Below are 25090 nucleotides of genomic sequence, written 5' to 3'. Positions count from 1 at the left end.
AAGATGCCCCCTAAAACCCAACCTTCAATCCACATCTGTTCTGAGGCTGCCACACAGCAGACATGTTGCTGGACCACTGGGTAGGAGAGCCCCTGCTCTCCTGGGCCTGCAACAGTGCACATCCTGGGTGATGTGCTAAATCTCCTCCCCCAGGATGAGCAGGGGGAAGCTTCAAAGGCATGCCACCTCTGTGAGCTTCCCCAGGCCACTGCAACCCCCCACTCAGGCGGGAAGCTTGGCCGGAAACCCCAAATAAGGACAGGGGATGTGCCAGCCTGCCAACCCCACCCCTCAGGTGAGGGAGGCGAGGTGAAGCACATCTCCGGGCTCTCGCCATCTTGAAGATGGGAAGCCCTGCCCAATCAGGATTAGGCTACTGCCCCCCTCCCACAGGAGAGAGGCAGGATAGGTGGTGTTCCCACCCCAGGACAGGGACCCATTGGTCCCTGCCCTTCACCTACCTGTAACGCCCCTAAATCTAGTATTTAGGGGCACCCTGAACCTTCCTTCCCCAGATTCCAGATTCCGAAATCCGAAGAAGAGCTAGAAGAAAGAAGACCTGCCCTGCAGCTGCTACGAAGAGGAAGACACCACCTGCTTTGGCCCCAGCCCTACCGGCCTGTCGACCCTCGAACCTGCTCCTGCTCCAACCCGGCATCTCTTGTGGCCAACAACCTCACAAACCCCGGAGGACCTGGCTACCTTTTGACTCCAAGCCCACTGGGACTCCCATGAGTAGAGGCTGTACTCAAAATCTATTTCTAATCCCTGGCAGCAGCCCGGAACCGCGAACTCAGCACACTCTGCACCAGCCAAGCCTGGCCTGTGCCGGAGTGAACAAGGACCACGAGGATGACCCCACTGCGACTGTGACCCCGAGTCCGGCACCCAAGGACCTCCCTTAACACTCCTGAAGAAGCCTGCAGCCTCAGAACCAGGTGCCCCCCCAACTGCGATCAACAGAGGGTAAGATCTCCCGACACCAAAAGGCACCCCTGCACCCGGCGCCCCACGGCCCCCTGTGCCCAATCCCGGGGTACCTACCTATCCTCCAACTACCCAACTTACCTCTCGAAGTGGTGGTGGCACCTGAAGAATCTTCGTCCCCGAGCTTGCAGTCCTTTTCTAAACCGGAGATTTTCCATTGAAATCAATTGAGTGCCCGAAGGCTCAAGAGCACCCTGCACCCAGCCGCCCGAGTGGCCCTGGCAGTGCAACCTCTACACCTATCTACTTCCCCACTTGCCCTGAGTAAGTCACCAGGAGCCCACCTCCCACAGCCGCGTGGCCTGCTAGTCAGCAGCCACCAACCAAGGCCCCCCTACCTCTCATAGGATAACATTGGGCCTAACTCTCTCTGCACCCGGCCGCCCTTGTGCCGCTGAGGGTGAACCAACTGTACTTACCTGTCCCTGGGAGACCCCCGAGTATGCCCCGAACCTTAACTCTGCCAGTCGAGTACTTACCTTTAAACCGATAACTCAATTTTCTCCATAGGGTAACATTGACTGGCTTTTCCTGAAATTTCTTCTAAGTGTGGACTTTTCAAAACTTAAAATATTCACCAAAAATCAGCCGAGTAACGAAAACGAAAATACTCTTAGGTGAGCTCCCAGTGCTGGATCTTGGTGCTTAGCAATGACTCTGAAAAATACTTACAACTGTACTTACCAGTAACCCAATTTTCTCCCATAGGAAATCATTGACTGTTTTTCTGTGAAATTTCTTCTAAGTGACAATTTCTGCAAACTTTAAATATTCTTTAAAAATCGTATAATATCTGAAAACGTAATTACTTACCTGTTTTGGATAAAGGTCCCAGTACTGAGTCTAGGCACCCAGTACTGGATTACAAAAGTAACGAGAACATACTATACCTGCAACTTGAATTTTCTGCCATAGGGAATCATTGACTGTTTTCTATGAAATATTTTCTAAGTGTCAACTTTTAAAATAGCAAAATATTGTCTAAAAATCATCACAGTAATTAAATCGACTTTTATCACTTGATTCCAAGTATTGACCCAGGACTGAATCTAGGATCCAGTCCTGGAACTCCAAAAGTAATCCTAAAAGTAATCTGTGGCAAATAACTTGAAACTTCCATTGAAGTGGATGTATTTTTGTGTTTAGAATTGTGTTGCCTATTGCAACCACTTGTAACTTTCTACAAAAGTCAAGTGCATATTGCAAAAGTATTTATATGAAGCATCTCATTCTGAGAAAGTATATTTTAATACCTATTGTTGGTTCTAAAATAAAACAAGCATATATTTTTTATATATAAACCATTGGCCTAGAGTTCAGTTATTGAGTGTGTGAGACCATTTGCTGGCTGAGTGTGTGCAACAAATGCTTTACACTGTCCTCTGATACTGCCTTACTGCTCGACCAAGCTACCACTTTAGAGAGTAAGATTATATCTAACTTTAGCCTCTGCCAAACCTCTGGGGACTGTGGACTCTGTACACCCTGTACCTATTTGGGAACAGTATATACAGAGCCACTTTCTCACAGGGTGGTCCTGGTGGATCTGGGGATGTTTTTTTCTAATCCAGGGTCCATATCTGGGGAATCCTGGCTGCCTTGTTTATTTTTTACCATTTCGTTTTAACATGCAGTCCTATTGGTGTCATGGCTGAGGGTGTGCAGAGATGACATGGATGGTGAGATTGTTCACAAGATAGGCTGTGTCAATGATGCAACTTGTTTTGAAGATGGTGCTTGCAGTCAAGAGAAGACATTGGTGGTCCTTCAAACTGGGGGTGATGTGCGTTGGTGTGTAGGAGGTTCTTGAGGGATGCTAGTGTGGAATCCGGGAGGATATGGAGCAGGGTATTTCCACCATTCAGATTAGCGAGTGTACAAGAGCTTAAAAAGCAGTTCTGAAGTTGCTATGTGGAAGAAGCAGTGCCACTTTCTTTTGAAGAAGGAGCTCTAGCAGGCCACCTTTGTATTTTGGCAATGTGTTACTTGAGGAAGCGGTTGGTGTTGATGGTGAAGCGGAGTGACTTGACATTGGTTGAAAGTTGGGGTTCAAAGTCATCAAGGTTCATATCACTGAGCCAATTTTGTACAGGATATTTTGAGTTAACTGATGAGTCCCTGTAAACAGTTCCGAATTGGGGTTTTTAAGGTGTTTACATTTTTGATGTATTATGAATGGTATGTATAATTTGTAATACTGTTTCTATATGTTATGCAATTAATTTGATGTGTTTCACATAATCTTATTCTTCTAACAGTAGCCTGATATGTGTTTACTATTTTGCATTTGTTTGCATTTTATCCAATTTTGTTCCATAGTTTTGAAAATATTTTTCCTTTTTTTGTGTTAGAGTAAATGATTGGTTATTGAAGATTAACAATGTGGATCTCACAAATAAGGACAAGAAGCAGGTTATTAAAGCAGTACTGACTGGTGGAGGTGTTATTAACATGGTTGTGCGTAGAAGAAAATCATTAGGAGGAAAACTGATAACCCCACTGCACATAAATATTTCTGGCTATAAAGGTAATTTGATGTACAAATTCAGTTCAATATATTGTTTCTCTCCTGTTTGTCCTCTATGTAATATCCTTACCGTGACATTTGTTCTCTGAAATGTTTTTGCTTCTTAGCAAGTTTTCCTTGTTTTTTAAACTGTAATCAGTCTGTGAAAATACATAATACATTTCATTAAAATTTATTCATTTACTGACTTCTTTATTACAGCTGCAAATCTTTCTACTATTCTTAAATATTGTTTAGTTCTAAATTATTGATCTACTGCATTTTTAACAAATTTTTTTTTACCTAATCTCGAATTGTTTGAATTTCCTCAAACGGTAGTTTATGCTGCAAGAAAATCTCAGGTATATGCATCATTAGGCACTGTTCCAGAAGCACAAGAGTATAATTTTTCTACCTTGCTTTGTCGATTAATTTCCTAGCACTTAATGTAGCAGGGAGTACCAAATAGTTCTCAGCTGCTCCAAAAAATAGTTTGTAGCATGTGTGGCTGTATATAGACATGCTTTGCATACTTCTGCCATCTAGTGTTTGGTGTGGATGTTTGGAAACTGTTTTTGTTCAGAGTAGTGAAATCCTACACTCTACTGAGTGGAACACAATCCGAGGGGGAGTCTTTGTACTGGTTATAGATCAAGGGTCGAGTCACAACTGGTCTTTCGGCTTGAAATAAAAACAAATTGCGAACATCCGGGCCCAACACTAGATGGCTGGAGTGTGCAGGGTATGTGACTCTAGACCACTACACACATGTATAGACAGTTTCTCAAGGATACTTCTAACTGCATATTCCTCACCTCAGAATAATCCCTATGCTCCAGATTGGATTCTGATAATTTGCTTCAGCAGTTTTCCCGTCTGTTGCTTGGTGGTGCCCTGCGGCTTCACATTCTCCATACCATCCTGAAAGTGGTGGAGTGGACCTGCGTATAAGCACCACCCCTGTGTGCTGACATTGGTTCCTTTCGTTCCAGGCCTTTAGTGCTGATCCAGAGCTCTTCTCCCGAGTTTATCATTCTTCTGACATCTAAAACAAATTCTGGTGTGCTATGGAATGATGTCTCCACCCAAAATGACAGCTTTCAAACCATGCCCCGACTGGAGAAAACGGATAACTGTCACAGACCTGCACAATGTGCGTCTGTGGTTTCTGGGCTCTGGTCATGACTAGTGCCTTAAAAGTTCCCTAATAGATCCGAAGGGATCAGGGCCAGGAGGCAGATCTGTATGTCTCTGAACAAAAGATGAAGACATGGCCTTTGCACAAGTCCTGCTTCAGGTCTTAGACTCAGTCAGGCAAGTGGTTAAATTCATGCTTAAAGTCCTTCGGTAACTCAGAATCGTAGTTCAAGGCAAACAAAAATACATGAAGTATGCCTCGACCAAATTCTGCCACTCTGAATCTAAAGAGAAGGTGCTAGGGCATCACAGTGTCAGTTGTTTACCTTCAAGGTCTCTGGTCATTGAGACGATTACTCAATTGATCCATTTGAGCCCTAAGTTTTCGGTGCCATCAACGACATTGCAGCAGATTGAACTCTTCAAGGATACCATGTCACAGTTTTTTTTGTGTGCTTTTGGTTTCGTACAGTGGATCCATCCTTTGTGCAATCTGAGCCTTTGGGACCCATTGCCTGGCCCCATCCAGACTAATGTTTGGGCTCAGAGACGGGTGCAAGTCCCTTACACATTGACACCAGTACTGATGGGGTAGGAAAACGAGCTGGTACTGATACTATTGTGAGACACTAAACCGAATTTGGCATGACTGTGACTATAATGTGCTACAAAATACCAAAATCACAACTGGTCGTCATGCATCCTGACTCTGACCAGGTCCCTCTACCAGATGCTCCTTTATATGTTAGGCTCCTTCTAGGGGCAAGAGACACCCCAGGATGTGGATGATGAGACTGATGATGGAGATTGGCATGGCTTTCTCCCCTCGCCACTATACAGATGATGCCTCCTACATGGATTTGCAAGAGGGCAGTGGGCTTGACACCTCCTGGGGTAGGGTTTGACTCGCCACTTAAGCCACCAATGTAAGAGTGCCTCCTTTGTTGTGGTGATCGAAGGGCAGTTGACGTTCTAGATTTACATTTGCCTAAAGGTGAGACCAAAACAAATTTTCTGAAGGAAATCTTACAGTCTTGGAACCCTACTTCTGAGCAGTTACTCCCTTTTGTTGAAGCACTCAGTGATTCCTTGAGGGCCACTTGGTCAATGCACTGTTCCTGTCGACCTGTAACTAGGCAACATCACAAACCTGCTCCAGGCGACACTGATTTTCTTACATAACCTACTCCAAAGAGTCTTGTAGTTTAGGCCTCAACCTGTAAAGTGAATTCCAACTCATTCCTGACCATTCACTGCCAGGAGCAGCAAAGAAAGGAAAAAATAAAATTATATTAATGGAATGGTATTTTCATTTTTATTTTTTCCTCCTGCTGCTGCAGTGAGTGAGGGGGCGGGGTGAAGATGCAGGGGAGAAGTGGTAGACACTTCTGTGCGCAATGACTGTTTGGTCGGCCCTCTCAGACTGCCCAGGCTGCATTACAGACCGCATGGAGAACATGCTCACCCCTACAAATCCTAGCTGATGGCTGTGTCATGGCGCTCAGACCAATCACACCACTCCATTGGAGCGTTGTGATTGGCTTGGTGATGGGAGTCTGGCTGCCTGCTTCCTGTTCCGACCTTGAGTCGGACACAAGCAGCAGGAGAGAAGACTCATAACCCGGCGGCGGCAAGGTAAGTTTTATTTTAATACTATTTTTTTTAAAAGCATCCCGTAAGCCCTAGCAACCCAATCGCTCCCCTCCCCTCCCCGGATCCTTCAAATTATTCAACATGGCTAATCTTGGACTTTTTGCCCCACCGTATAATCACCCCTAAGCCATGACATAAAAATAAATTTTAGATGAGCAGCTGTTGATACTTCTGCAAGAGGTACAGTCATCTCTCTCTAAAGGTGCTATCATGAGGATATCGGAATCGGAAAGAGGAGAGGGTTGTTAGTCATGCTATTTCCTGGTTCTGAAGGAGGACTAAGGCCTCAGGCTTATCTAGGACCTTCCACCTCTGGTTGCCTTACCCTCTGAAAGGACAATTTATGATTGCTCCAGCTAGCCCAGATCATCTCTGCCATGCACTCTGGTGACTGAATTGTATCCTTGGATTTGCAGGACACATTGTTTTCTTATACCTGTTCTGCAGGCCCACAAACGATTTCTGTGGCTCAAGGTTGGCCAAGAGCATTTTAAGTTTCTGTGCTCCACTTCTCCTTGACCAGCACCTCTTGGGTATTCACATAAGGTTACTGCTGGTCTTCAGAGGCTTAGGGCACCAGTCTTCCCCCTTTCTCATTCTTCCCCTTCCTCTATGACTGGCTGCTGAAGGTGGACTAACCGTGGTCAGTCGTAGACCGCCTCCAGATGAAGGCAAACTTCTTGGCATCTTTGAGGTTCATTATCTAGGAAAGAAAGTCTCACCTGGCTCCTTCTCAAAGGCTCCCATTCCTTGGAATAGTCTTGGACACGGTGCGGGTCTTCTCTCTGCTCCAGGACATTTGGGCTATGATCTTGATGTTTTAACCTCAGTCCTGTATTTAGTGAGCAGCTCTGAGGTGTGTTGGTCTCTTAACCTCCTGTGTCCTCATTGTAGCTACACGAGGTGGCATTTGAGGGCTCTGCAAAGGAATCAAGTTCCAGTGGGTCCGATATCAAGCAACTTATACATGTGCCATCCAGTTCATGGATGAGCCAGCGCCCAATCTACAGTGGTGGCTTTTTGACCAAAATTGGTCCAGGACAGTCCCCTCTCCTTTCCCCACCCAGAGCTGACGGTGCTACCGGATTTGTCCCTCCAGGGCTGGAGAGGTTATCTTACTCTTTTTACACGCCCCTTTTTACACCTATCTGCAACGCAGCTCTGTGGCGCTTACTGGAGGTACCTGGTTGGCTAGTTGGACCCTAGGGACCATCAGGATTCAAGGGTACGTAATCTCCCAACTTAAAACGGCCACAGGGCGTGTTTGCACACGTCACATCAGGCCCCCCCTCCCTTCACCACTGTGCAAATGCGCCTGTAGCGTGTTTTGAGAGGTAGTTTTAATCCCCCTACACTATTATGTACTAGCGCCTTACAGAGAAGGTCGTGCTAATAACAGGGGTACCCCAACCCATAGTGTTCCCCAGTGTATGTAGGTGTTTTCAGAGTCAGTTACCACCAGTACCCGTCTGAAAAAGTTGTGGGCACCGGATGATTTTGCAACAAGGCCTCTTTCTGTTCCTCTGTTGGTTCTTTCTGCTCATATCTTGCTTTTTCCCGCACTTTTCTTCGTCATTGTGGACTTCTGTTGCTTCTTTCTGCATTTCTTTTGCTTCTTTCTGTGCGTTTTTCTTCTTTCTTCACATGTCCTACCTCTGTAGGCATAGTTAGAAACTAGCATTTAAAGAACATTTGAAATTCACTTAAAAAACCATAGGTTTCAGGCACGTTGTAGTTAGAAATTAACATTTAAAAAACCTTTGAAATTAACTGAAAAAACCATAAGTTTCAGGCACGTTATAGTTAGAAATTAGCATTTAAAAAACCTTAGAAATTCACTGGAAAAACCATAGGTTTTAGGGAAAGGTATAGTTAGTTGTACATTTCACTCGTACAAAACCATAGAAATTCGCCCGTTATAGTTAGTTCAGCTAACTATAACTCGCGCCCCCGCAATGCACTGCTGATGACATCACATATTACATCACTCATGACATGGTCATTGACATCACTGATGACATCTCAAATGACATCACTGATGACATCATCCTTGCTGATAGAGTGGCAGACCTCCTCTCCCCCTAATATAACTTTTGATACACACATTCAAAAATAGAAACTAAAATTTTCAGAACAATGGACATACCAATATCAGTTACAACAACCTATTCAGTAATTCTAAGGTCCACATACACATCCACTCATTCACCAACAGTCCTATACAGTCACTCATACATGTACTCACTCATATGTACTCATACACCTATACATCCTGTTACCCAACGCCACTCATCCATAGAGTTACTCACACACATAGTCACTCATGCTAATAAAGAATCAAACATCCATTTACTTGCATATACAGTTATACACACACCACCACACTTACTTCTACAGAAACTTACACATACTTAGTCTTTTAAACAATCACTTATAGAAACACATACTTATTTATACAGGAACTCTTTCATTCTCTCACTCTCACATATACTCACTTATATACACCAATAGTCACATATACTAGTTTAAAACATATGTAGTTACTCATAAAGACACTATTGAGACAGTCATTCACTCACTAACACACCCATGCACACACTCATCCACCCATACAGTCCTGCACACATACTGTCTTCAACACATACAAACAGTGAGTCACTCATTCATACACCTATGCACTACGTAATACCACCCACCGAACCATACAGACACTCAGACACTCATACTGATACTCAAAAAATCAATCAATCAATCAATCAAGGCATTTATAGAGCGCACTACTCACCCGTAGGGTCTCAAGGCGCTTGGGGGGGGGGGGGGGGCGTTACTGCTCGAACAGCCAGGTCTTCAGCTTCTTCCTGAAGGAGAGGTGGTCCTAGGTCAGGCGTAGGTCGGTCGGGAGGGAGTTCCAGGTCTTGGCGGCCAGGTAGGAGAAGGACCTTCCTCCTATTGTCGCTCTTCGGATGCGGGGGACGGCGGCGAGGGCGTGGCTGGCTGATCGGAGGTGGCGTTTGGGAGCGTAGAAGTTGATTCGGTTGTTGAGGTAGATCGGGCCTTGGTCGTGGAGGGCTTTGTGTGCGTGGGTGAGGAGACGGAAGGTGATTCTTTTGTTGACGGGGAGCCAATGCAGGTCTCTCAGGTGTCCGGAGATGTGGCTGTTTCGTGGGATGTCGAGGATGAGTCTGGCTGAGGCGTTCTGGATCCGCTGGAGTCTCTTCTGGAGCTTGGCGGTGGTACCGGCGTAGTGGGCGTTGCCGTAGTCCAGTCGGCTGGTGACGAGGGCCTGGGTGACGGTCTTCCTGGTCTCGGTGGGGATCCACCAGAAGATCTTCCGTAGCATGCGTAGGATGTTGAAGCATGCCGAGGAGACGGCGTTGACTTGCCTGGTCATGGAGAGGGAGGAGTCCAGGATGAAGCCCAGGTTGCGTGCGTGGTCCGTCGGTTTGGGTGCGGTGCCCAGGGCGGGGGGCCACCAGGAGTCGTCCCAGGCGGAGGGCGAGGGGCCCAGGATGAGGACCTCCGTCTTGTCTGAGTTCAGTTTCAGGCGGCTGGTCGTCATCCACTCGGCTACATCTTTCATCCCTTCGTGCAGATTGGCTCTGGCGGCGGCGGGGTCGTTGGTCAGGGAGAGGATCAGCTGGGTGTCGTCGGCGTAGGAGATTATGTTGAGGTTGTGTTGGCGTGCGATGGCCGCGAGGGGGCTCATGTAGACGTTGAAGAGGGTGGGGCTCAGCGAGGATCCTTGAGGGACGCCGCAGATGACTTTGGTGGCCTCTGACTTGTACGGTGGTAGGCGGACTCTCTGTGTCCTTCCGTCGAGGAAGGAGATGATCCATTCCAGTGCCTTCTCCTGGATTCTGACGTTGCTGAGGCGCTGTACTAGGGTGCGGTGGCAGACCGTGTCGAATGCCGCGGAGAGGTCTAGGAGGATGAGGGCCGCTGTGTCGCCGTTGTCCATCAAGGCTCTGATGTCGTCGGTGGCAGCGATGAGGGCGGTCTCGGTGCTGTGGTTGGCTCGGAAGCCAGACTGTGAGGGGTCGAGGGATCCATTTGTCTCGAGGAAGGCGGCCAGCTGCTTGTTGACTGTCTTCTCGATGACTTTGGCTGGAAACTGGAGGAGCGAGATGGGGCGGTAATTCTTGAGTTCGGTGGGGTCCGCAGTGGGTTTCTTGAGTAGAGCGCTGAGTTCGGCGTGATTCCAGCTCTCAGGGAAGGTGGCGGTGTCGAAGGAGGTGTTGATAATGTCCCGCAGGTGGGGTGCGATGACAGCGTCTGCCTTGTTGAAGATGTGGTGAGGGCAGGGGTCGGTCGGAGATCCGGAGTGGACGGAATTCATCATGCGGACGGTGTCTTCGGTGCTGATCGGAGTCCAGGCGCGGAGGGTGGTGGTGGGCGGCGTTGCTGTGGTCGTGGCGTGCGTCGGATGAATGCTGAAGCTGTTGTGTATGTCTGCGATCTTGTTGTGGAAGTAGGAGGCGAGGGAGTTGCAAAAACCAACTAATAACCTATATAAACACTCATGTAGCTACTCACCAACCCATGCAGCCACTTATACACAAAGTGAGAGACTGATACAGATATTTACATATTTAAACATTACTCACTAAGCCATGTATTCACTAAGATACACTTAATCCGTCAGTTATACAATCAATTTTTCAAAAACAAATCATCCATTTAGACACTTATATACCCATTTATTCTTCCATTGACCTTGAGATATACATATATAAAACATATGTAATTTTCATAAAAACACACATTCACTGGATTATGTCATCAGTGATGTCATCAGTGATGTCATTTGAGATGTCATGAGTGATGTCACTGACCATGTCATGAGTGATGTAATATGTGACGTCATCAGCAGTGCATTGCGGGCGCGCGAGTTATAGTTAGCTGAACTAACTATAACGGGGGAATTTCAATGGTTTTGTACGAGTGAAAAGTCCAGCTAACTATAACGCCCCTGAAACCTATGGTTTTTTCAGTGAATATATATATGTATGTATGTATGTATGTATATATGTATATATATTTATTAATTAAATACTGGAACTCCAAAATCTTCTTTCGTCTTTTGAAACAGATGGAGCACGGACCACAATATCAGCAATTTAGAATGTTAGTTTACCCAATAAAAATGTACGGCATATATATATATATATATATATCTGGTCCAGCAGAGAGGGCACTTAGCCAGTTTGGTCCGGCATCACCTTTTGGTCTGATTCCACTTGATAGACACTCCGTTTGGGGAGGTATTAGATTGGGTTCTATTCTAAAGTGAGGAACCTGTGGAATAGAAGTATCTATTACTAAAACATGCTACTTTACTAGTGCTCTTTCTGGTGGATTCTCTATCTAACCGCATATTGCTCACTGTCCTCCCACCTCACTATTCTGTGGAGTCACATCACTCTCCTCATCAGAGGACGCAGAAAAGGAAAACTTTAGAAACTGACATCATCACACAGGTTGGTTGCTAATAAGCATCTCTGCTCGATCAGTTCTGGGTGCTGTGGAGCCAACGTCTATCTGCACAGGGCCACCTAGTGGCACACAAGAGTACTGCTGAAGATAAGTTTCCAGATTCAGTCTGGTTCCTGGGGAGTATTTTTAAAGTGTGGAATCTGCATCCAACAGAAAGAGCATTAAGAACGGTATGTAACTTGTTCTACAGTGTAAGGAAAATGTTCCTTACCTTTGGGTTTGACTGTAGGCTACTGCCCCTCATAGCATTTAGTGTGGTGGAAATATTTCCCCAAAATATGCCAAAACTAGGAAAGGCAATCAATAGGTGGATTCTGTTTGTCCCCTCTGCTGGGCACCTGTTCTTATCTGTTGTCTCTACGTTGCTATTTCAGCTGCGGTGAGGAAAAAAGCAAAAATTGTTCTGTATTGTAATGTCCTTAGGAGAGTGGGTTTGATAATTCTTTGTCGCTTCTCTAATGAATACCTTCTAAGAGCTTAATAATTTGGTGTCCTTATCCAATTAGATCATTGTTACGCCCGCTATTGGAGATTGTTTTCCCTGTCTCCTAAGAATGCCTTTTAAAAACAGGGCTTCTCTCTGCCTTTGTGTATTTGTTCAGATAATCTCTGATTTGCAAATATTAAAAATAGCGTATTTGTTTTAGCCATTTCAAATGTATCAACTTTGATGCATAGAAAAACTCTCATACCTTCCTGGCTTGAGTTTCTTGCAACGTACTGCAAAATACATTGTCAAAAATTGCAGGTGTCTTTATGGCCCCTTGGGATGCCCGTAGTATGAAGCCTGGGGTAATTCAGAATATTCATAATATTGATAAGGCCAACACTAGTATGTCAAATTCAGGACCTTTGTGGAAATATAAAAACCTCTTCAGCTAGCTGTAACTTTAATGACACAAGTGCGCTGTCTGAATAAGCTGTTGCACGATCAGTCGTAGTTCGAGAGTTGGTATGGTGTGAAGGCTTTAATATTAAATCTACCCTGGACACTTCCTCTAAGGGAAGAAAAAAATCCTTGTCGGAAGTTCCATTCTCAATGTGTTTATTTTGCCTGAAGTTATCATACCATCAATAGTATCCCTTGGCTTTTTCATCCATTGTGCATGACAAACATTAGGTGTCCAGAGTTGTCATGTATGCATATAAATTCTCCGCATATTATTTGGAGCTGGTGATTCCTAGATAGCTAATTTGATTGTAAGATTAAAAAAAAATCCTTGGGTTGTCCATATTAGAGGCATAGAAACTAAAAATGGTAAATTTAGTTTTGTATGGGAGTCATTGCGCATCGTCCTACTGAGTTAGTCTTCTGTCTACTTAGAAGCCCTTTCTCATTTCTTAACAGAATTGGAACTCCCTGAGTAGCAGCCCCACTGCTTTGGTATTGTCCAAATGTTTTAGCAGTTTCAGAGGTTTCTTTTATCAAGTGAGTCTCTTGAGGACATAAATTGCCTGGAGCAAATGTTTTACATTTAAGCACCAACTGCCATTTTGTTCTCTCTCTTAATGCTTCAGCTTTTGTCTTTACCAATCACCTATTCTGATTCTGCTGTTATATTTGTGTCTGGTAAACTCACTGAACTCTTTCTCTTTATCCTTGGAAAAGTGACATTTCTTTAAGTAGGAGAATGAAACTTAGACTGCAAATCAACCTTGTAGATGACAGGATTTTTTTTCTTCACTACCATCCATTATTCTGTAGACTCTTAAGTGGGTTTTCTTTATCAGTTCTGCTAGTCTTCAATGATATTCCTAAAATTCCTTGACTGTACTGAAAGAACTTCTTTCTCTTTTGCTTGAGAATCCAGGTTTTCAGTTTGGTTTAATCAGCCTTGTAATTCTGAAACACTGATGTTTGTTAGAGCTACTTGCTACTCTGTATTAGTTCAAGTTTATTTTATTAAGTGCACAGTTAATTGAAACCATATCACTAACTGCTTACATAAAAACTTCTAAGTGGTGGGTGGTCGGGTAACGCATAGGTTAAGAACATTGTGCAAGATATTAAAAGTTTAAAATACCAAATGTGAGCAATTAGTTCTTAAGATTGAGTACCGCTTCAATGCCAGGCTGCTTATTTGTAATAAAATGACCTGCAGCGCAGATTGCACGAGAGAGCTTGTTCAGTGATCTTGAGTTGCCGCAGGGGTTGTATCATTAGATGAACCAATAATTCTTTGGTCAAGTCTTTTCAGTTAATTTGTGAGCCTACAACTGAGCTGTATGTCCATCTAATTGAAGCAAGCTCGTACCGCAGGCCTGCAGCTATGTATCCCCTCTGATTCCAAGCTGTTTTTAGAATAGATCTTTGGTCTCTTGCATTGGCTTTACAAATGCAGATCTGATTGACCAGAGTCTTAGGAGCTTTTCCGCAAAGTCAACAGAGCTCCGTCGAGCCAGTTGGCTTCCATGGAGGTAGATGTGGAAGTGATGGCAGACAGCCCAAACGAAACATTTGAGCTGGCCTTTGATGACAATGCCCAGGTACTGTTGAGGCATTAACTAAGTGTAGGGCGCCAATGTTAGCCAAGCAGGCCATCTCTGTGCAGATGCCTCTTTGTCTGTAAGCAGCAAACTAGCTTTAACATGCTTGTTGACTGTGAGCTTGAGTTGGAAGTAGGTGAAGAGAGTCTTCCATTGTTCCGTCTGGCCTTGTGATGCCAGGGAACAGGCAATGTAACCACAGGCCAAAGAGTAGCTTCTACCTCTAATCTGTGTTAGATAAACAAAGTGGATTGAAAGATTGTGTTTGCTGCAAACACCATTTTTCAGAGTTGCAGTGCATCTTTTGTGGTTTTATTTCATAAACCCCAAAAATTAGTTGAGCATTTCTTTTGCATTATTGCCGTTGATTGAGTTTCCATCTTTCTCCTTTGCCAATTAGCAGTAGCCTCATCAATGAAGGCGATAATCCAATATCCATGGTATCAAAATGAAGACAAGAACAATGGGTATGTTCGAGGCATATGAGCTGCAGATCACACACTAGGATAGTAGATCGCCATCTGGTGTTGGTCGGATGCTTGCACGTTGTTGTTGTCTTTGGAAGAAGTCTTTGTCGTCACGAGATAGGTGACTCCTCTCTTGGACGATAGTGCGCATGGGCATCAACTCCATCGTTAGATAGTTTTTTTCCACCATTGGGTTCGGATGCAACTTTTTCGCTCCGGTTGGAAATCTCAATCCCAAGCTTTTCGAAGCGTAAAATTTCCACAAAAACCATCGAAGCACCTTCATCTTCGACATCGATTTCATTGGCTCGATTCCGGACGTCGACGCGGGCTGCTGGGCCTATCCACGCCGTAAGGCCTACGGCTCATGGAAAGGACGCCTTTCAAAAAATGCCCCCAGTGTGGAGCAAAATTTCCACACAGTGACCATCACAAAGTCTGCAACCTGTGCCTATCACCTGAACACGACGAGTCCATCTGTCCAGCCTGTGCATCCTTTTGATCCAAAAAGACCATTTGAGATCGAAGGGCTCGAAGACACATCATGGCACATAGACCAGCTCCGGAACCAGAGGACATCTTTGAAGAAGGCCCCGATGTCCCAGAATAAGATTCTGAGGATCTCCAAATCATCTCCGAAGCAGAGGACTCAGACGACCCCATCACTCCTGGGCAATGTGTGAGTACTACTGCCCCTGCCCCAACCCCTCCAAAACCAAAGGCAGTGGTCAAGACTTCGCCTGTTGGCCCCAGTCAAGACCGAAAACATCCTTCAGAAGCCCCGCCTCCGGGCTCGGCTCCGAAGAAACACAAGCCTTCCGGTAGCTCGGGACCGAGCAAACCGCATGTCATTGTCCCACCGGCACCTTCGGCACCGAAGCCAAAAGACCACTCGGCACCGAAATCCGCTCCGACGCCTTCGGCCCCGAAAACGCCAAGGCCCATAGATAAACCCGCACCGAAGGTTCCCAAGCCTAAAGATCCAGCTTCGGCTCCGAAACCATCATCGGCACCGAAATCGGCACCGAAACAAAAGGCTAAGGACTCCGATACACCTCCTAAAGCCAAAACGTACACGGATCAGCCAAAACCTCGCTCGGAACCGAAAAAATCGGCACGAAAAACTGTTCCCGAGGAACAAGAACTTTTTCATCCAGATCCCATCGATCCAAGGCAGAATAAAGATTCATATTAACCCAAAGACTGGACATGTCACGGCTGTGCCATGTAAAAAACGGAAACTGGACACACCATCTGTTCCTGTACACAGGAAGGACTCTGCAACATCGCCTATGCCCCCTTCCTCTCCTATACTGCCTTCTAACCCACCTCCTCTGCCTACACCATCCTTACCTGTAACTTCTCCACCACATACACCACCTCCAGATGATGATGATGATGATGACCTGGGGGTGGGGGTGATCCTAATGACCCGTTCACGGATCCAGATACCTCACCACTTGATGATTGGGTATTCCCTCTCCCAACAGACATGCCAGAACCGCTGCCATATCCCTCCAAACCATCTCCTCCAGATGATCATTTAGGGTTTGGCCAATTATGACATAGAGCGGCACTTTACCATGGCGTTACAATGCACTCCGACGCACCATGGGAAGACTTCCTCTTAGACACTTTTGAACAATCTCAAAAGTCAGTACAAATCCTACCTATGATCAAAGGAGTCATTAAGCACGCCCGAGGTATTTAAAGACCCAGTCCGTGCCAGGGTTCTTAACCCTAGATTAGAAAAGAAATCTAGACCTGCCCCTGAAGATCCTACTTGCATCAAAGGACAGTTGCCCTTGGATTCTTTGGTCGTTTCCAATGCTAGGAAACGCGCCAACTCCCAAACCACAGGAGATACACCACCCCCCGACAAAAAATCCAAACTGCAAGAAGCCTCTGGCAGAAGAGTAGCAGCTCAAGCCGCTAATCATTGGCGTATTGCCAACACCCAAGCACTACTAGCACGATATGACAGGGCACACTCCGACCAGTTAGAGAATCTCTTACAACATCTGCCTGAACAGTATAAAACCCAGGCAAATGACCTTATCCAGGAGGGAAAGCTTATTTCAAATGCGTCAATTAAATGTGCACTTGACGCCGCAGACACCGCCTCTAGAGCAATTAACACCAGTGTGCTCCTTAGACGACCTGCCTGGCTATGCATTTCAGGCCAGAGGTACAAACTACCATACTTAGTCAGCCAGGAACAGCTATTTGGACCAGCAGTAGACACTGCCCTTGAAAAAATAAAAAAGAACACCGAGACTGCTAAGTCCATGGGAGCGTTACAGTCTAAACAAGCACGTGGCTCCTGTCGGCGCTCCTTCTACAGAGGAGCCTCCAAAAATATGGACGCAGACACCTCATCTACATTCAAAGCCACTACACAAACATCCCCCAGTAGAGGAGATTTTAGAGGCTGATACAGAGGAAACAACAACAAGGGACGAGGTCGAGGTAATAACAACACTCGCACCTCCCCTGCCACAAAACAGTGACTTTCCTCCGCTCCCCCAAAACCATTCCACTCCAGTCGGGCGCAGACTAACACAGTTCCTACCTGTCTGGAGCTCCATCACAACAGAAAAGTGGGTAAGACAAATTATCCAGTATGGTTACTGCCTGGAACTCACAACTACCCCCCACATATACCACCCAAACAGCATTCAATGTCACCAGACCATCTTACGTTCCTCAAACAAGAGGTTCTCTTATTGCTCCAAAAACACGCAATAGAGCCAGTCCCTTAGAACATCAAGGGACAGGGGTATACTCACTCTACTTCCTAATCCCCAAAAAGGACGGGACTCTAAGACCAATACTCGACCTCAGACCCCTAAATCTGTATATACACTCGGATCATTTCCATATGATCACTCTTCAACAAGTGCTCCCACTGCTGCAACAAGGCGACTTCCTTGCCACACTAGATCTCAAGGACGCCTACGTCCACATCCCTATACATCCTGCTCACAGGAAGTATCTAAGGTTTGTGGTGGACGGACAACACTACCAGTTCACAGTCCTTCCATTTGGGGTAACAACCGCACCCAGAGTATTCACAAAATGTCTTGCAGTAGTAGCAGCACATCTCAGAAGACAACAAATTCATGTCTTCGCGTATCTAGACGACTGGCTAATAAAAGCCAAGTCATTCAACAAATGTGTTCTACACATTCACCAAACCATCCAAATCTTACACAACTTGGGGTTCACAATCAACTATCCCAAGTCTCATCTCCAACCCTCTCATATACGCCAGTATCTAGGAGCCACCATAAACACCTCCACAGCCCTAGCATGTCCCAGCCCAGCCAGGATAGCCAATATCACAAAATTTCAAATCCAACACTCTCTTCCAGCAAGAGTGTTCATGCAACTCATAGGCATGATGGCGTCATGCATCTTCATTGTTCCTTATGCAAGACTTCCGTTTTTTGCAAACAATGGGGCCAACCAGACATAGATCTGTTCGCCACACACGAAAACGCAAAATGCCCAACCTTCGCCGCCAGGTTTCCACACCCGGAGTCAAAAGGCAGTGCGATATGGATGAACTGGTCAGGCAGATTTGCGTACGCTTTTCCGCCTCTCCCACTCATTCCATTAGTTGTACGCAAGCTCAGGCAGCAGTCTTTCCCACATGGGCACGCCAGCCGTGGTTCACAACACTACTGGAACTCTCTCTAGTTCCACATCAAAAACTGCATCACTCCCCGTCCTTAATAACCCAGAACCATGGAGAGATCAGACACCCAGATCCAGGTCAACTGAATCTGGCGATCTGGCTCCTGAAGTCCTAGAGTTCGGTTACCTTAACCTGCCACCATGCTGCATGAACATTATAAAAGAAGCCAGAAGACCTACCACTAGAGCTTGCTATGCTACAAAATGGAAAAGATTTGCCATTTACTGCACTAACAATGATATACACCCACTGGATGCATCCATCCAGAACATCATTTGCTACTTACTACACTTGCAAAGATGTAATTTAGCATACTCATCCATACGTCTCCACCTAGCAGCATTAGCAGCCTACTTACAAAATCGACAACACTTGTCACTCTTTAGAGTACCTGCGATCAAAGCCTTCATGGAAGGACTTAAAAGAATTATTCCTCCCAGATTACCACGCTCTCCAGTGTGGAATCTAAACATTGTTCTTACTAGGCTCATGGGACCCCCATTTGAACCTCTGCATAAATGCAAACTACAGTTCCTCACATGGAAAGTAGCTTTCCTTATCGCTATCACATCCCTCAGAAGGGTAAGTGAAATCCAGGCTTTAACCATACAAGAACCATTCTTACAATTACACCGTAACAAAGTGGTTCTTAGGACAAATCCGAAATTCCTTCCAAAAGTCATATCTCCTTTTCAAATGAACCAATCAGTAGAGTTACCAGTGTTCTTCCCAAACCCAGACTCAGTAGCTGAAAGAGCTCTTCATACCTTGGATGTTAAGAGCCCTTCTTTACTACATTGACGGAACCAAATCATTCCGCAAAACAATTGTTTGTAGCTTTCTCTCCACCACATAAGGGCAACCCCATTTCCAAATCTGGGATAGCCAGGTGGATAGTTAAATGTATCCAAATATGCTACCACAAAGCTAAACGCACACTAACAGTTCCCCCTAGAGCGAATTCCACACTCAAAATAGGGGCTTCCATGGCATTCTTAGGGAACATTCCCTTAGAAGACATTTGTAAGGCAGCCACATGGTCTACAACACACACCTTCACTAAACACTATTGTGTTGACGTGCAAGCAAAGCAACAAGCTTCTGTGGGCCAAGCTGTCCGTAAAACTTTATTTCAAACTGCTGCAACCGATACAGGTGACCACCGCTAGGGGAGATACTGCTATATAGTCTATCCTAGTGTGTGATCTGTAACTCGTATGCCTCGAACGGAATATGCTACTTACCAGTATGCATCTGTTCTTGGCATGTAGAGCTGCATATCCACACACGCACACCCACCTCCCCGGGACCTTTATCTGTTCCAGCATTGTCTCACTTAGACATCACACATGGTCATCTCTCTCTCTTCTACAAACTCCATCATTTCCCATCATGGCAAAAAACAATCTAACGATGGAGTTGATGCCCATGTGCACTATCGTCCAAGGGAGGAGTCACCTATCTCGTCACCACAAAGACTTCTTCCAATGACAACAACAACGTGCAAGCATCCGAGCCCAACACCAGATGGCGATCTACTATCCTAGTGTGTGGATCTGCAGCTCTACATGCCAAGAACAGATGCATACTGGTAAGTAGCATATTCCTTCCAGTACATTCAGTTCATAAATTAACACTCAGGGTTAAATGAATTTTTCCAGAACTACGTAAATAGGATTATATTGATTTTAACCAATGTAGTTGGTAATTACCTGCAAATGTAAAGCACGTTTGTGACACACGAATATGTGGTAGAGCTGTGAATATAAATTGCCATTCATGTTCTAATAAGTCATATGGATGCAATCATATAAAAAGAGTCCGCAAACTCACTGGCCCCTTGGTCCCATGCCACTGGCAAAGGTTTTGGTAGTCCCCTTGCTTCTTTAGTCATTTGCTCATCCACACTTTCACCTGTTTGCCAGCTCTGGCTTTCTGATCTTGAATTAGCAGTTTCCTCTGGAATCTCTGTTGAGAGCACAAGTGGTCCTTGAGTAGACCTTGCAGGGTAAAACATTAGAGCAGCTAACGCGGCTAGCAGAAAGGTAAGATGAGGCACCTTAAACAGAAACAGAATAAAATAACTTACACAAGATGGTTAAGTTACTTACCTGTAATCCTAGTTCTCTTCCAAGGGTATCCTCATCAAAGTCATAAGCACTAAATATTCCCGCCCATGTGCGGGGATCCCGAAAATAATAAAAATTATATATATATATATATATATATATATATATATATATATATATATATTCAGTGAAAAAACCATAGGTTTCACACACGTTATAGTTAGGAATTAGCATTTAAAAAACCTTAGAAATTCAGTGAAAAAACCATAGGTTTCACACATGTTATAGTTAGCTGGACATTTTACTCGTAAAAAACCAATGAAATTGCCCCGTTATAGTTAGTTCAGCTAACTATAACTCGCGCGCCCGCAATGCACTGCTGATGACGTCACATATTACATCACTCATGACATGGTCAGTGACATCACTCATGACATCACTGATGACATCTCAAATGACATCACTGATGACCTCACTGATGACATCATCCAGTGAATGTGGGTTTTTCTGAAAATTAAATATGTTTTATATATGTATATCTCAAGGTCAATGGAAGAATAAATGGGTATATAAGTGTCTAAATGGATGATTTGTTTTTGAAAAATTGATTGTTTAACTGACTGATTAAGTGTATCATAGTGAATACATGTTTTAGTGAGTAATGTTTAAATATGTATATATCTGTATCAGTCTCTCACTTTGTGTATAAGTGGCTGCATGGGTTGGTGAGTAGATACATGGGTGTCTATATAGGTTATTAGTTGGTTTTTTGAGTATCAGTCTGAGTGTCTGCATGGTTCGGTGGGGGGTATTACGTAGTGCATAGGTGTATGAATGAGTGACTCACTGTTTGTATGTGTTGAACACAGCATGTGTGCAGGACTGTATGGGTGGATGAGTGTGTGCATGGATGTGTTAGTGAGTGAATGACTGTCTCAATAGTGTCTTTATGAGTAACTACATATGTTTTAAACTAGTATATGTGACTATTTGTGTATATATGTGAGTATATGTGAGAGTGAGAGATTGAAAGAGTTCTTGTATGAATAAGTATGTGTTTCTATAAGTGATTGTTTAAAAGACTAAGTATGTGTAAGTTTCCGTAGAAGTAAGTGTGGTGGTGTGTGTATAACTGTATATGCAAGTAAATGTATGTTTGATTCTTTGTTAGCATGAGTGACTATGTGTGTGAGTAACTCTATGGATGAGTGGCATTGTGTAACAGGATGTATAGGTGTATGAGTACATATGATGAGTGAGTACATGTATGAGTGACTGAATTGGACTGTTGGTGAATGAGTGGATGTGTATGTGGGTCTTAGAATTACTGAAAAGGTTGTTTTATCTGGTATTGGTATGTCCATTGTTTTGAACATTGTAGTTTCTATTTTTGAATGTGTGTGTCAAAGGTTATATTAGGGGAAGAGGAGGTCTGCCACTCTATCACAAGGATGATGTCATCAGTGATGTCATCAGTGATGTCATTTGAGATGTCATCAGTGATGTCATGAGTGATGTCACTGACCATGTCATGAGTGATGTAATATGTGACGTCATCAGCAGTGCATTGCGGGCGCGCGAGTTATAGTTAGCTGAACTAACTATAACGGGGCAATTTCATTGGTTTTTTACGAGTAAAATGTCCAGCTAACTATAACATGTGTGAAACCTATGGTTTTTTCACTGAATTTCTAAGGTTTTTTAAATGCTAATTCCTAACTATAACGTGTGTGAAACCCATGGTTTTTTCAGTGAATTTGCAAGGTTTTTTAAATGCTAATTTTTTTTTTATTCTTCAATTTTTTCAAACATATTTTTAATTTAATTTACTTACCTTTTATAAAGACTATGCTTTAATTTTTAAAATCCTTAAATATTTTTTTTTAATATATTTTTTAAAATAAACGTAAAATTTATTTCCAGATCTTTTTTTATTTTTTTTTTTTTTTTTTGGTACGCGTACCGTAAGCTCACGGTAAGCGTACGGTTTACGCAACGTCCGTAATCTATCTACGCTGCTTGCGTATAGTTACGCACTTTGCGTAGCCGCGCGTACTGCGCGTGGGACGCGTGCGCGCTTACGCCACACGCGCACGTTACGCGGAAGTGCCGGGAAATGACTGTTATGCGCATGCGCGCAAGCGCGTGTCTTTTTTACGCGCACGCGTACTTTTTGCCGTAAGCGTACCGTAAGCGTACCGTAAGCGTACGGTAGGTCATGTGATCTTGAAACACAACTTTTGATTGGTTGAAACTACTTTCAGTTCTAGAACTCTCCTACACCACACCCATTCCCCTCATTTCTGCTTGTGATCCCTTGGGAGAAGGAGCTGGTTTGTCTTTGGGATACGATGGCAGAACAGCAGAGCTCTTCTGAGAGTGAGGCTAGCACTAGCAGCACTGTCTTGAGGCAGAGATCGAGGAAACAAAAGCCTTCTTATGTTTGGGATTATTTTACTTTTCCAGAAGGCCAGCAAAAGGTGAATGCACCCTTAGTTACTTGCAGGCTGTGTAAGCGTGTACTTTCTAGAGGTAATCCTGACAGGAAGTATTCCTTTGGGAATCACACCATGAAGAGACACCTCCAGGATGTACACAGAAGGACACATGGTCATCTTTTTGGAGGTAACTCTTCAGAAAGACGAGCCAGTACATCCACAGCAGCTCAGCCTGGACCATCATCTGCAGGGCTGACTCCTTCTTCTGCAGGTCAGGTGAGCCCTTCATCTGTGGGGGGAGAATCTCCTTTTGCTGGCCCTCTGGAAATTAACCCTCGGTTTGCGAGGGTTGAAGTACGGTGCGCCACTTGTCACGATCTAATTACTTATAGGGAGACCAGTGTTTCCCTGGTGAACAGTAAAATAGATCAGCACACTTGTCGTACCGTCTAATATTCCCAATCTTTCTTTCCTCTGTCCCTGCATGAACACAACGGTTCTTTTAAGAGCCAACCTTATCTTTCATCTTTTTTTTACATATGTTTTTAAAAACTTTTTTTTATTTTTTTTTTACCGTACGCGTACGGTGCGCGTACTTTTTTTTTATTTTTTAAAAAAAACACTAAAAATCATTTATCACATTACATTGTCCTTGAGAGACTACAATTATTATTATTGACTTACCATACTCACTGAAAAAATATTTATTCATTTCTTTTTTTAAAAAATAGTTTTAAAAATGTTTGTAGTTTTCGAAATTTTTCTATATCTATCTGGAAAAAAAGAAAAAAGTATTAATATTTTTAAAACATTTTATAATACAGTACACATATTTACATTTTTTCCCCAAAAATATTTTTGCCTTATTTTTGCTGTTTTCAGAATATATTGCATTTCACTATAAATTGTGAAAGCAATTGCATTCATCATTTTACAGCGGGCAAAAAAAAATACCAATCACAAAGATTGTATTAAAAAAGCCCTGATTCTTTTTTTACTTAAATTTAACATTATAGAAATGCATAATATTGTAAAAAAATATCATCTAATACCAATACTTATTCCTTTAAAATACCGTCTGATATGTTTGTTTCAGAAGTATAATCACAATATTATATCTCAAATAAGTCCAAAAAACATCTGATTTCATTTCCTTTAGGCCAAATAGTAATTTTAAATTTTTGTTTGGATTAAATTACCAACGGTAATCCAATAAAATTCTAAAGTTTAATTTGTCCAGATCTCACAGATTCTCTGTAACATTTTGGTTCACGAAAATTTTTTGATTAATTTATTTAGTCCACAATAGAATTGGTTACTTTTCCACATGGCCAAATAGTAATTTTTTAAATCATTTTTGAAAAAATTTCCAATGGCAGTCCAATAACATTCCAAAATATAAATTGTGCAGATGTTACCGATAATCTCAAAATTATTGATTTTCAAAATTTCATTAAAAATTAAAAAAGTCCACATTATAATTGGTTATCTTTCCATTAGGCCAAATGATAATTTAAAACATTTTTTTTTACAAAATTGCAATGGTAATCCAGTAAAATGGTAAAATTATTTTGTCCAGATCTTGTCAAATCTGTCTAAAATTTAGGTTTCAGGAAGATTAGATATGAATTTGCTAAATCAAAAGGCAAACGTTGTTTGAAAATCAATTGAGAATCATTACACAGTGTCCAGCCTTTTTCACATTTAAGATAAACTGTGTAATGTCCAGAAGTAACAGTAGGTCCATCATGGAAAATTATTGCAACAGTTACAAAAGTTTTTCCTGAAATTGATAATTGCTGTCCTGTAAACTTCTTTATTAAAGTATCCAATTTTGAACCATCAGCTCTACATCGTTGCATCATTAAAATTACATACTGTCCGTATTCCTTTAAAATTAATGTTGAAAACATGTCAGAATTACACTCACCACATTTCATGCTATGATTAGCATCTTTAACTAATTTTGCAAAAGTGACTGTTTTACTCTCTGGTAATGTCAAATAAATAAACCTTTCATTATCAACAATAGAGCCACTTATATTATAACAATTATCACAACTATGTTCCCATTTATAAGAGAGACCAAAAAAAATGTCAATGGGAACTCCTTCTTCTTCCACTACCTGAAGAAAATACATCAAAAATTCATG

At 43.4% G+C, this 25090-nt stretch overlaps 1 protein-coding gene across 4 annotated transcripts in view; it reads left to right on the top strand.

The window, feature by feature from the left end:
* The window catches only part of DLG5 (discs large MAGUK scaffold protein 5), a 1132805-nt gene that overhangs the window by 290647 nt on the left and 817068 nt on the right, over window positions 1-25090 (top strand). For all 4 annotated transcript variants that reach the window (XM_085608570.1, XM_085608569.1, XM_085608568.1 and 1 more), the window contains one exon: window positions 3339-3514. In XM_085608570.1, coding sequence (XP_085464696.1) covers window positions 3339-3514 — 176 coding nt within the window. The remainder of the gene's footprint in view (window positions 1-3338; window positions 3515-25090) is intronic.

Source organism: Triturus cristatus, chromosome 1_2 (genome assembly GCF_964204655.1).
Source record: "Triturus cristatus chromosome 1_2, aTriCri1.1, whole genome shotgun sequence".
NCBI lineage: Eukaryota > Metazoa > Chordata > Amphibia > Caudata > Salamandridae > Triturus > Triturus cristatus.
Note: the sequence above shows the minus strand (reverse complement) of the source record. Positions and strands in the feature narration are given on the sequence as shown.